This window comes from Rhipicephalus microplus, chromosome 1 (genome assembly GCF_043290135.1).
Source record: "Rhipicephalus microplus isolate Deutch F79 chromosome 1, USDA_Rmic, whole genome shotgun sequence".
NCBI classification, from domain to species: Eukaryota; Metazoa; Arthropoda; class Arachnida; order Ixodida; family Ixodidae; genus Rhipicephalus; species Rhipicephalus microplus.
Window position 1 is genome coordinate 302,038,988 of NC_134700.1, and position 12,884 is coordinate 302,051,871.

Genomic DNA, 12,884 nt, shown 5'->3' on the forward strand with positions numbered 1-12,884 from the left:
CCTCATATGTTAAATTTCTTTGCTGTTGATTACCTGTTGGTGGACATGACGTGCGAAATCAGTCATCGTCTCATCGAAGCGAAGGTTGTTTAATAATTACATGGGTCCAAAACCTCATAGGATGAAATTTTTTTTGGGGTATACGGGGAGGGCACCTTCTTGAAATGGTCATTTTTCTCTCCACATGGGGAAACAATTTTGGGGGTAGGGAACAGGCCTGGTGAGCCATTCTCTCGTTACGCCACTGTTTGGGTCACGTCCATGAGTGCGCCACAGAAAAAGTTCATTTCGACTTTCTGACGTTTGTGTTGAAATCGTTGCTATCAGTGGTGCTTCCCCGTGAAGCTCCCATTAGCGTTTCTGACGCGGCATTGGAACACTCCAGTATTTCATGCAAATCATGGTATAAATGCCTGGCGACTGTTCAGAATACATGCGTACATATTGTTACGCGATTTCGGCTGACTATAACAGGGCATAGTGGGACATATCCAAAAAGGGTGCCTCAGACTGAGAGTGAAGAAGTGGACATTGTCGGTGAGCTGTGTTGTGGTTGTGGACTGAATACTATTATTTTCCACGTAACATTTTGGTGGAGGTGCTGGGTACTCGCCATTTTACTTTCGGTTTGGACGCAAACCAACATTGCCGTTGGATACCTTCCTGCCAGCCGCTGCACAGTCTACTTCTGAATATACACGCAACGCTATTGCCCGAGCTGACCACGCTCGTCAGCTTGCCCGCAGCAGATTAACGGCGTCCCAAGACTCGCAGAAGCATCGTTACGACGAGCGGAATCGCGAGGAACACTTTTCGACAGGTTCCCTTGTTCTTCTTTGGTCCTCTACACGACATGCAGGCCTTTCAGAGAAGCTTCTCTCGTTTCACGGGCCCATACCGCGTGCTTAGATGAGTGACCGACACTACATATCAAATTGTTCCTGCTGATCCATCAACCTCTTCTGCTCTGCTGTCCCGGGACATCATCCACGTATCAAGGCTCAAGCATTACCACACTGCTCCTGCTGTGTCAGGTCACCGGGTCAGCGCTTTTGTCGCCGGGGGTTGTGTTACGTCATTTCGGCTGACTGTAACTAGACATAGTGGGACATACCCAAAAAGGGTGCCTCAGACTGAGAGTGAAGAAGTGGACGTTGTCAGTGAGCTGTGTTGTGGCTGCGGACTGACTACTGTTATTTTTCACTTAACAATATGATCCCAGTGAATGGAAATATATAATTATTTTCGAAATCTTTGTGTGTGCGGCAGTATTATTGCCTTTGTGTGGCGAATATGTTACGTAACTGCTTATGACAGTGATATTCATGTATTGTCTTTCGCTAGAGAAAGCACAGTCCTGTCAAATCATTGAGATAATTCGCAGATGCAGGCGTGGAATCGCAGATGGGGCGTGGATAATATTTAGATAATTAGCAGATGGGGCGTGAAATCGGCATGGCTTCTGTGATGTCGTTCACGCATTTCCTGTTGTTCTTGCAGATTGGTGGCATGTCATGCGCAGCCCAACATCGAGGATCACATCCCGGCGAAAGCGGGGTCAAGGTAGAAGAAACATTCATTGACGGAGCAGCGACTATCCTTGGCAGCAAATTGATACAGTAAACTAAAGGAATGAACGTCTGCGCCTCAACCAATTTCAACAGATGTGCAGTGCCTGACTACGAACATTGGATCTTACGTCACAAATCGGTTGAGTTCGACGGACTACATAAGGCGGGCGTTTTCACCGAGTCAGCAGGACGTGGAATCGGCATGGCTTCTGCGATGTCGTTCACGCATTTCCTGTTGTTCTTGCAGATTGGTGGCATGTCACGCGCAGCCCAACATCGAGGATAACATCCTGGCGAAAGCTGAGTCAAGGTAGAAGAAGCATTGATTGACGGAGCAGCGACGATCCCTGGCAGGAAATCGCTACAGTATACGAAAGGAATGAACGTCTGCGCCTCGACCAATTTCGGCAGATGTGCAGTGCCCGACTACGAACATTGGATCTTACGTCACAAATCGGTTGAGTTCGACGGACTACATAAGGCGGGCGTTTTCACCGAGTCAGCGGGGCGTTGAATCGGCATGGCTTCTGCGATGTCGTTCACGCATTTTCTGTTGTTCTTGCAGGTCAGTGCCGAAGTTCTTGATCGAAATTATGGGGTGTTTATTTTGCCGATTCCATGCCAAGTGTTATTTGATTGTGTTGTGTCCCACTCAAATGATACCGTTCGGTCGAGGCGTACTTTTCGCCTCGTACGGCGTCTTTCGTTCTACTTTCTACTTATTTTTTTTATGCGGGGATGTGGAACTAAACCCGGGGCCGGCAGTTGACTCAAAATTGCAACAACTTCTAGACGGTCAAAGTGCTATTAAAGAGAAACTTAGTGCTATCGAGGTCGCGCAGGCAGAAAATCGAGTAGCAATAGGTGAGCTTGGTGGTCGTATCGCTACGTTAGAAACTAAACTGTCGAACATTGATCACCTGAACGGTGCAATATTAGACTCCGTTAAAAAGCAGAAAAACCAAAAGAAAGAAATAGAGTCACTGACACGAAAAGTGGATGAGTTAGAGAACCGTAGTCGACGCCATAACCTCGACTTTTATGGTGTAAAAGATACCGAAGGTAATGAAACAAGTAAAAAATCGGAGAAGCACATAACCGAGATATGAAGCTCCAAGTTGGGTATCCATTCTCTAACTATAGAATGTGCGCACCGACTCGGGAAATTCCAAGTTGGCAGAAATAGACCGTTAATAGCCAAGTTTCTGCATTTTAAGAAAAAGCTCGACGTTCTCCATAACGTTAGTAAACTGAAAGGCTCGACATTTACTGTCTCTGAAGATTTTTCTCGGCAGGTACGTCAGAAAAGAAAAATACTGTGGGATTATGCAAAAACGCACAAAAAAAAGGTGAAAAGGTCATACTGAAATATGACACACTGATACTGAATGGTAAAAAATATGGTTACGATGCAGAGAAAGAGCAAGTTCTAGCACTGCAATGACCTTGTCAATCTAGAGGAGTGAACCTTTCCTTCCTGGTAATTAACTGCAGAAGCATTAAAAACAAAGTAGATGAATTTTGGGCATTTCTTCGAATGTCCGAACCATCTGTGGTGCTTGGAACCGAATCTTGGTTAAATGATGAAATACGTGATGACGAGGTGTTTCCGGTAGACTATATGTGCTACCGCAAAGATAGGAATGGTCATGGTGGTGGTGTATTTATTTTAGTTAAAAGTGACATAGTGTCTTCCAACCTTGATGTTGTCGTCGGAACATGTGAAGCTGTCTGGTGTCAACTCGAGCTCGCTAATAAGAACGTAATAACTGTGTGTAGTTGTTATCGTGCACCTGATTTTCCCATAGATGTGATGTTACAGCTTGCAAGTGCCATTGATGAGGTGCATTCAGACTTCATGATTATCGGGGGGGATTTTAACTTGCCAAACATTCACTGGCATGAGCACTCAACCACAATATCGCCATCTGGGGCATCTGCTCAGGAGATGATTAATATCTCGAGTCTGCATGCACTACACCAAATGGTACTGCAGCCCACACGGGAAAATACTATCCTTGATTTAATTTTTACAAACCAATTGTTTTGTAACTGCTACTTACGTCCTGCCCGGGATTAGTGATCACGGTGCTGTGCTATGTAAAATGAATTACAATACGTTAAAACATCAGTGTGCGACCAAAGGCGCGTATAGAATTATTCTAAAGCTAATGTTGAAAAAATAAATGAGTCTCTGGATAATTACTTTGTTGTATTTGAGACCCTTGCGGAACAACTTCGCGTCAGTGAGTTGTGGATTCTTTTGAAAAACTGAATTACGTGATGCGTTCGTTCCATGGTGGCACTTAACGGCTAGGAAAGCGAAAAGTAAGCCGTGGTTTACGAAAAAACTGCGCAGACTTACACAAAAAGGGTTGAGATGTTACCGTACTTTTTGTGATACCCCGACCGATATCAATAAGTTACGACTGAAAAATGTAACACTTGAAGTTAAGACATGCACCTTTAAAGCAAAACATGATTACACTGAATCTTTGCAATCCCTTCTCAAAGATAAACAAAAAGAGTTCTGGAAACATGTCAAAAGAAATGGTAAAGACAATGTGTCGACCCCAACGCTTATTTCTGGTGATGACGTCTTCCATGACAACATTGATAAAGCTGAATGCCTCAATCGTTATTTCAGTTCTGTTTTTACGCCACTGATAGCACCTGGAGATGGTGATCCCCACTTAAATACGAACTGATAGTATGGAGGATATTTACATCAGCACGCACGGCATTCAAGTGTTATTGCAAAGATTAGACAGCTCAAAAGGGTACGGTCCAGATGGCCTCACAAAGGCGTTTCTTAAGCTTTGTGCATCAACACTAGCGCAGTTTTTAAAGGTACTAGTTGATAAATCACTTCTAGATGCCAGCCTTCCTTCAGATTGAAAAAAAGCAATGATTGTCCCAATACATAAGTCTGGTTCACAAAGTGACGTCTCTAATTACCGACCAATATTCCTGACTAGTGTGGCATGTAAAATTCTTGAGCGCCTAATATATACCTCCATTGTTGAACACATGAATAAGTATTCACTATTTACGCCACAGCAACACGGGTTTCGAAGAGGTTTTTCTTGTACTACCCAATTGACAGAATTTACACACGACATAGCATACGCGTTAGACAAAAGAAAAACGAATGACTGCATTTTGTTAGACTTCAAAGATGCCTTTGATACTGTCCCACACCGTTTACTTCTTGAGAAAATGACTATGTATGGCATTAATTCACAGGTCATCGCATGGGTCACTGATTATTTGACATTACGCCAGCAGACTGTAATCGTTAATGGTGCCAGTTCGTGTGCATCGCAGGTAACATCGGGCGTCCCCCAAGGGTCGGTACTGGGACCACTTTTATTTCTGATTTACGTCGACATAACTGAGGGCGTAGAATCCCACATACGGTTGTTCGCAGATGACTGTGTTTTGTATAGGGAAATAACGGATTCGCGGGAAAAAGCATTCATTCAGAGAGACTTGACCAAAATCAGTGATTGGTGTACACGATGGCACATGCATTTGAACTTGAATAAGACAGTAACTCCATGTAAAGTCTCAGACATCGTACACTATTAACAATGTGATTATAAGTAAGGTTAATGAATACAAATAATTAGGAATGTGCCTATCGTCTAACTTGGCAGCGACATGTTGACTATGGTAACAGGCAAGGCCGGGAAAGTGCTTGGGTTCCTTCGCCGTAACGCAAAGAACTTTAATATGTCGACTAAGGAATTGCTTTATAAAACATATGTGCATTCCGTTCTTGACTATGCGTGTGTCGTCTGGGACCCCTCAACAGTATGTGACACAGAAAAACTTGAAAGGGTGCAGAACTTGGCCACTCGATTTGTTTGTGGACGTTACGACAGAGAGTTCAGTCCTACGCTCGCGAAAGAATTATTGCAATGGGATACACTAGATTGTCGAAGACGTAGACTTCGCTTGAAGTTTTTCCACATCTTTCATTCAAAAGTTGGCATTGATAGGCATCTTTACATAAAGGCACCTAATAACTATTCCCATAGGGTTGACCATAAGAATAAGGTTATAGAATTTCCCCACAGAACACATTCCTTTAGCAAGTCTTTTTTTTCTAGAACAATACGGGACTGGAATCAATTAGACAAGTCTGTCGCAACTATATCGTCCAATGACATATTTTTTTCACTGCTAAAATAATTCTTCTTGTATTAGAGTTGCTGTTCACTCATGTTACTGCTAGTGATAACTGCTATATGCTTGCAATTGTATTTTTCTTTATTGTACATTCTTGTTCATGTAATTATGCTTTTATCACTATATTACACTTCATTGTTAAATTAATTATTGTATTCTTGTTTACTAGCAATCTTGTTTTTTTATTTTTGCACAAGGATTCACTATGGTGCACATTAGTGTACACTCGTGATCTTCTTGTATATGTATTTGTTTTCCTGATGCTGCTAGTGATTGTTGCCAACTGTATGCTTTGAATTTTTTTTGCATCCCCCCCCCCCCCCACTGTAATGCCATGTGGCACTGTGGGTATGGCATAAATAAATAAATAAAATAACTTGCACGGTAAAGCACAATGTATTTAGTGAATTGAACACATATCAATTTCATTTTTTCATACTTTAACACAGACATGTTCTAATCCTGGAGTCTATGTTTAGTTGTGATAACGTTAGTACCACTTAGCATATTTTTTTAGCACCCATTCTGTGGTGTACACGTTCAAAACAATGAACGTCTTCTCCTGCATCACAATCTTCACAATAAATCTTCCGTTCGGACAGGGTCTGCCTTTTCAAAGCTAAATTATGAAAACTTCTTGCAGCTTTAAAAACTTTCACTAGTCGTGAAACCTTGTAACTTGTATGTCGAAAAATTTGCGTCACCTAATTGATGAATAAACACCAATGTATTGCTAAAGATCATGTACACGGTGTGGTGACCTCGCTACTCACCGTAGCGGATGATCACCGCGGGTTCAGGCTTAGTGAGCCACAGGGCCGCGTCTTCGTCACCTACTTTCGTGTAGCGCACCGCTCCGCGCACGCTTGAACTAACAAAGCATTTAGAGCGGCGCAGCAAGAAAGACAGTGTTCGATTAACAGAAATATACAAAAACTTTATTGCCTTTGGGGGCACCCCGAACAACAGTACGTCTGCTTTCAGGACGTGGAGGGCAAGGCCTCCCGCACGCGGACGTTCACGATAAAGAGAAACCACGAGCACGTCGCAGCTGGAAATGGTGAGCTTTGACACGCCGGTCGGGAAAAGGTCTCTTGCGGATATGCTGCGCACTCTCACGATGGCCACTGGGCCTGGTCGCGAGAGTTAAGGCAACCTTGTACGCGTAGGCCTAATGCAAGTGCGGCTTGGTGTGGTGCGACCACTTCAAGCACTAGGCACCGCTTTTGGCTTAGCGTACGGTACCGAAGCTATCACTCAGGTAAACACGCCTGCCGGGGATGCCAAGGCACCCAGGCGGGCTACAGTCCAATGGTTTCCAAAAAGGACGTGGACGAAGGAAACACGTGCTTAACAGGCGCCGACCAACGAAGGAGAGACCCTTTCCGGCATGCACGTGACTCGTCCTCGCTGATTTTCGCAGCCCCCGAGAACAATCTATCGCCACGCACTGTTACCAGAACACGGGAAAAGAAAAGGAGCAGCCGTACGGTGGAGCGCCCGTGAAATGGTCGCGGGCACGCTTCAGATCCTCACATTCTTCTCTCCTTAATTCATCCTATATACCGGTCTGCAAAGGCTGCCGGTCGTTGCCCATGTATGCAAAAACGTCATGCAATGGGTAATAGCTAGCCTCAGCAGAGTTTTGCAACTGCTGCTGAAGAAAAAAAATGGAACAACAACAAACAATACATTTGAGAAATACAATAACGCCGCAGAAAAGGGGTGACGGGAGTTCATGATACTCACGCAAAAGCGCATCCACGGCGCAGAGGGGAAGCGTAATGTTTGGGCTGGGTGACCGGGTGGATGTGCGAGTGCAAGGCGAGAGGACTGGTTGAGGCCCTCATGCGAGGCACAAGCTCACCTTTGTCTCGCCATTGTTGACGACAGGCCCGCGAGTTCGACGAACGCCGCCTGGTAGTGGTTTGGATGGACCTCGCTATGACAGCCGGCCCTTCTGCTGGAATCATGGTCGCCAAATCAACTGGCTGCGAGGCGTCCTGGCTTTGGTTGAATAGTGCACAGCGTCTGCAACAGCTGGCCTTGTGCAGGAGCCACGATGGAAAGGCCAGCATAGCTTCTCAGCGACAGCCGGGAGCAGGACACAGCCGGGCTGCCTAACGATTGCGGATCTTCGAATACCTTCAGAGTCCAAGGTGGTGCAGAGGTCGGTGACTTACTAGATTGTCGTCACCAGCATGCACAGAAGAATGAGCAGGTGAGGAAGACGCGGCCCTGTGGCTCGCTAAGCCTGAACCCGCGGTGATCATCCGCTATGGTCCGCTACGGTGAGTAGCGAGGTCACCATACTCACGTGTAGCGCACTGCTCCACACGCGCTCAACTAACAAAGCGTTTAGTGCGGCGCGGCAAAACAGACAGTTTTCGATTAACAGAAATACACAAACACTTTATTGCCTTTGGGGGCACCCCGAACAACAGTACGTCTGCTCCCAGGACGTGGAGGGCAAGGCCTCCCGCACACGGACGTTCACCATAAAGAGAAACCACGAGCACGTCGCAGCTGGCAATGGCGAGCTTTGACACGCCGGTCGGGAAACGGTCTCTTGCGGCTATGCTGCGCACTCTCACGATGGCCACTGGGCCTGGTCGCTGAAGTTAGGGCAACCTCGTACGCGTAGGCCTAATGCAAGTGCGGCTTGGTGTGGTACGACCACTTCAAGCACTAGGCACCGCTGTTGGCTTAGTGTACGGTACCGAAGCTAACACTCAGGTAAACACGCCTGCCGGGGATGTCAAGGCAGCCAGGCATGCTACAGTCCGGCGGTTTCCAAAGGGGACGCGGACGAAGGAAACACGTGCTTATCAGGCGCCGACCAACGAAGGAGAGACTATCTGGCGCGCACGTGACTCGGCCTCGCTGATTCTCGCAACCCCCAAAAGCAAGCGCCGCGCCCCCGCATGGCGCTATCTATTGCCACGTGCCGTTACCAGAGCATGGGAAAAGAAAAGGAGTGGCTGTACGGCGGAATGTCCATGAAATGGTCGCGGGCGCACCTCTTATCCCCACAACGGCAGGCGCTGAAAAAGGCAACAAGCGCTGATGGAGCAGAAGAGTCCATGTTGTGACGTCACATCACCGCAACCGCAGCGCCGCCAGTGTTCCTTCTCAGGGCTAGTACTCATGTTCTGCTGCCACTATGCTGATTTAATCACACTTTTTTGTGAATGATATGGTGACAATGACTCGTAAGTGGCACTTACGCTGCATAGCTTTCTTTCAATCTACAAACTCCAGCTAGCCCGAAACCTAGCTAGCCCGAAACCTAGCAACCTCGCAGGCTTGTGCACAATGGAATGTACTTCCTCTTGAGCCATGCTGCCAAAGGCAGCAATCTGTTGAGCACCAAGACAAGCACTATGATATGACCGTGTTAATGCTTATTGCCATGCCTGGACCTTGCCCCCAGGTCACCAGGCTTTTAGCACTTGTCAGAGCGTGAAAAGTAAGTGACCTTCTCGAGCGGTGCAGTGACACTGATCCACTTGCCACCACGGTGCAACTTCTGGTCCTCGCACCACCAGCCCTGGGGCAAGTAGACGTATGCAGAATTCCGACCCGGTTCTAATACCGGAGCTACTATGAGGTTGTTGCCCAGTGCAAACTGGTGGCCTGCCCCATACGTGTTGTGATCTCGAGGGTCCAGCCACCACAGAGGTCGCACCAAGGGTGCTGCCTCCTCCAAGGCCTCCTTCATGGCCGGCTCAACCCTGGTCTTGCGAAACTGCGTTAGCACTCTTGATACCTGCAAGGCAAATGAAAGCATGCTATTTCTCAGAAAAACGGGATAATTTTTTGCTTTGGCTTGCATCACTACCCTTCAAAGGCACCCTGCAACACATTTATAAGTTATAATTACAGCTGTACCATAGCAAAATTTTGGATATGAAGCAAATCATAACAATAAAATGCGAGTGCGAATCAAATCTTTTTTCGAAAATTTCTTGAATACAGTTAAACCTACCTATAAAAGACCTCCATAAAACGAATTCCTCAATATTATGAAGTCTTTCTGTTCTCTGCCGTTACTCCGTAGAAGCACAAGTATTTGCGACCTCTATGTAACAAAATAACAGCAGGAGACATCCTTGATATAACGGATTTTTGCCACGGACAATCTAGAAATTCTTCCCTAGGTTTCGTCATTTTGGCATGAGCATGCATCTTCCGTGGCTGCCCCGTGGCCGTGAAACGGCGCTGGGGCGCACGACACGCTCGTGGCCTCAGAGACTCCCAGGTAAGAGCGAGCGCAAATTATTTCGCGTCGATATGTGCATGGAAAGCAAGCGGGTGTGCACGAGGCAGGCAGGTGAGTCTATCTCCCCCCGAACCGGCATTGCCGCCGTTTTTGCCAACGAGGGTGCATGCGTGGATGTTCCCGACCCTCCTCCTAACTAGAAACAAAAAACAAAAACTATTTTTGCATATGCAGTGCCTTGCGTTTAGTTAGCGTCACGTATGAGGGGCCACGCTGCATATGGAGAGCACTGTACTGAATTGTTTTCCGAGGTATCTGTGTCGTTAGCTTTTTGTTTTCGATGCCGTGTGCAATGCATGGTTTTACTGCGTGCGTGTGGTGTGGTCCCTGACGACTTTCAGCTTTTTAAAAATCTTTTTCTTTTGTGCGGGCAATCGTGCACACATTGTCACTACCACTATTAATCGCTCATAAAAGTTACAATGTGCGAGGGCATGTTATCAATTCGGACTTGTTACAGAACATGGCGACGATGGCAAGAACTCGTCGAGTGTGTCCATATAATTGCTATCACAATAACAGTGTTACCACTACATGAATGTTTTTGGTTAGCTCTGCCTTCAGTTCTCTTTTTGTTTAATTTGTGCTTTCATTTTCCGAATTTTCATGTCATACCTGCATATAACGAAATTCTCTTTATAACAAATTTTCTAGAATATCTAGAATGAATATCTAGAATATTTATTGAATAGTTCTAAGTGAAATTGCATTAAAATAGTTGTAGTGGATTCTTAAGCATAATCTTATGAGATATAGCAACACGATCACTAGGTGGATGAAGAACTGGTGAGGCGGTATTTCGAAGTTGCCTTATCAAGAATGAGGCAATGCAGAGGCCGAATGATATTAGTACATTTATTTATTTATTAGGGGCGGAGCTCCTTATGGCTTGGGTCTGTCGCTCCTCCATATTTATGTATGTATATATGTATGTGTGTGTATATATGTACGTAGCCACCAGTGGCACATACCCGCTCTACAGCGGCTATGTGCCCCAAAGGTTGCGAGATGACGGTACTTGGAGTGTTCGCTAGATGGACACACACACACAGACTAGCAGACGAATGTACGGACAGACAAACGGATGCATGGATTGACGCACGGATAGCCGCGCAGACGAACGAAAGCAACAATGAACGGATGGATGGAAGCATGGACGGGCTGACGAACGCTTCGCCCCACTCATCTTCATTCACTCCGTGTATATGCTGTGATTTTTTTATTTGCCATAGTAGCCAGATCGCCATTGGGCATTACAGCGGGGGAGGGGGGAAACAATATTACACTAGAGAAATACAGATTCCAACGCATCAACATTACAATAAATGAAATTCAATTTTAGCTTTTGAAGTGATACATAGGATATACACAGTATAAATCAGGTTTAGAGTACAGTTGGCCTTACACAACCGTGCGAGTTTACTGCTGGAGACCAAGCACTGAACTTGAAAATACTTCATGTGAAGTGATTTCTGGCACTTCAGGAAACAACCAATTCTACTGGCTTATCATTCTGGGGAAAATGACATATTAAATGCGACAGTCCAGCAGCTTATTTTATCTTATTGGCATGATCCAGTTGCTGTGGAACGTAATCCGGTTTACAAAAGTATCTCGAGGGCACCAGACATGTTCGGTTATTAAATACGTTTTGAAAAAGTTTCAACCTCAGATGTTCCTTTCATTTGCAAAAGAAGCTACCAACCAAGCTTTTCTTTTGCCTTTGAAACCCTGAAATTCCCGGTGTAATCATAGCAGACAAGCCAAACAGCCATGTTCTGAATTCTTTCTAAATTGGACATGTCGCTTGCCTTCCACAGAATCCACACAGCCCAAGCGTAGTCGAAAATAGACCGAACGTTAGACATGTACAGTAAACTCCTGTCAAGACGAATTCTCACTTAAAACGAGCAACACGGAAGTGTTCGTTTGGTTTCCCATAGACGAAATTTTAAAAAAATCTGCTTAAGACGAACGACGTAACAGGCCTCGTCTGTTAAGACGAACTCTCGCAGCGACTAACGACTGGCACCCTGGGCAACGAAAATTATAGTCTTGATGGAGGTATTCAGGCAAACAAAAAAAGCAAAATGAAAAAAAAAAAACTTCCTGGCACAAAGACTCAAAGCAATCGAAAGCAAATTGCGCCATGCAGGAAGAAAGCGAAATAAGTGGAGAAGAAAGGTCAGCACATGAAGCCATTTTCTTCCTTATCCTGACCTTGTAGGTGGAGAAAAGGGGACTGGCTTTATCAGCAAAGAAAGCAACAACAAACGTTCGTCCTTTCGTATTCTCCTCGCGTTCTTTAGTTCACTGAATGGAGCACAGTAGAAAACAAAAGAACGCAAAGGACGAGATTCTTCAAATGAAGGAGGTTGAAGAGTAGGGTTAAGTGATGCAGTAACTCTCTATCAGGCGAGGACACCCCAATCGAAACACTTGGGGGAGAAGAGGGTGTGAAATAACTGGTCATGAAATTTGAAAAAACAAGACTATATTTACATTATTTACACATAGCAGTTAGAACCGTCCATGGCGAACGCTTTCTTCTTTTTCTTCTTTCTTGAGAGCTCATGAGCTTTTTTTGATGGCTTTTTTTTTTTCATCTTCTCAACGAAAGGTAAATATTCAATAGAGGAAAAAGGGGTCGGGCATGACTAGAGGGGAAAATGCAAGGGAAAGGGGGCGAAAATAAGCCAAATGAAAGCGAAAACGAAAACAAAGATAGCTGCAGATTATAAACCCATGAAACAGAAAACACATATACAACACTAGCACTCCCATCAGAGGATTGAGATGCATACACAATGGCACCTGAGCCCTTGCTGCGGTCAGTT

General features: G+C 45.4%; 1 protein-coding gene across 4 annotated transcripts in view; it reads right to left on the reverse strand.

Annotated features, from left to right (window-relative positions):
- Nucleotides 1-6,681: 6,681 nt before the first annotated feature.
- The window catches only part of LOC119159472 (myogenesis-regulating glycosidase), a 123,888-nt gene continuing 117,685 nt past the window's right edge, over nucleotides 6,682-12,884 (reverse strand). For all 4 annotated transcript variants that reach the window (XM_075865698.1, XM_037412237.2, XM_075865691.1 and 1 more), the window contains one exon: nucleotides 6,682-9,534. In XM_075865698.1, the coding sequence (XP_075721813.1) occupies nucleotides 9,211-9,534 (324 nt within the window). In that variant the 3' untranslated portion in view covers nucleotides 6,682-9,210. The remainder of the gene's footprint in view (nucleotides 9,535-12,884) is intronic.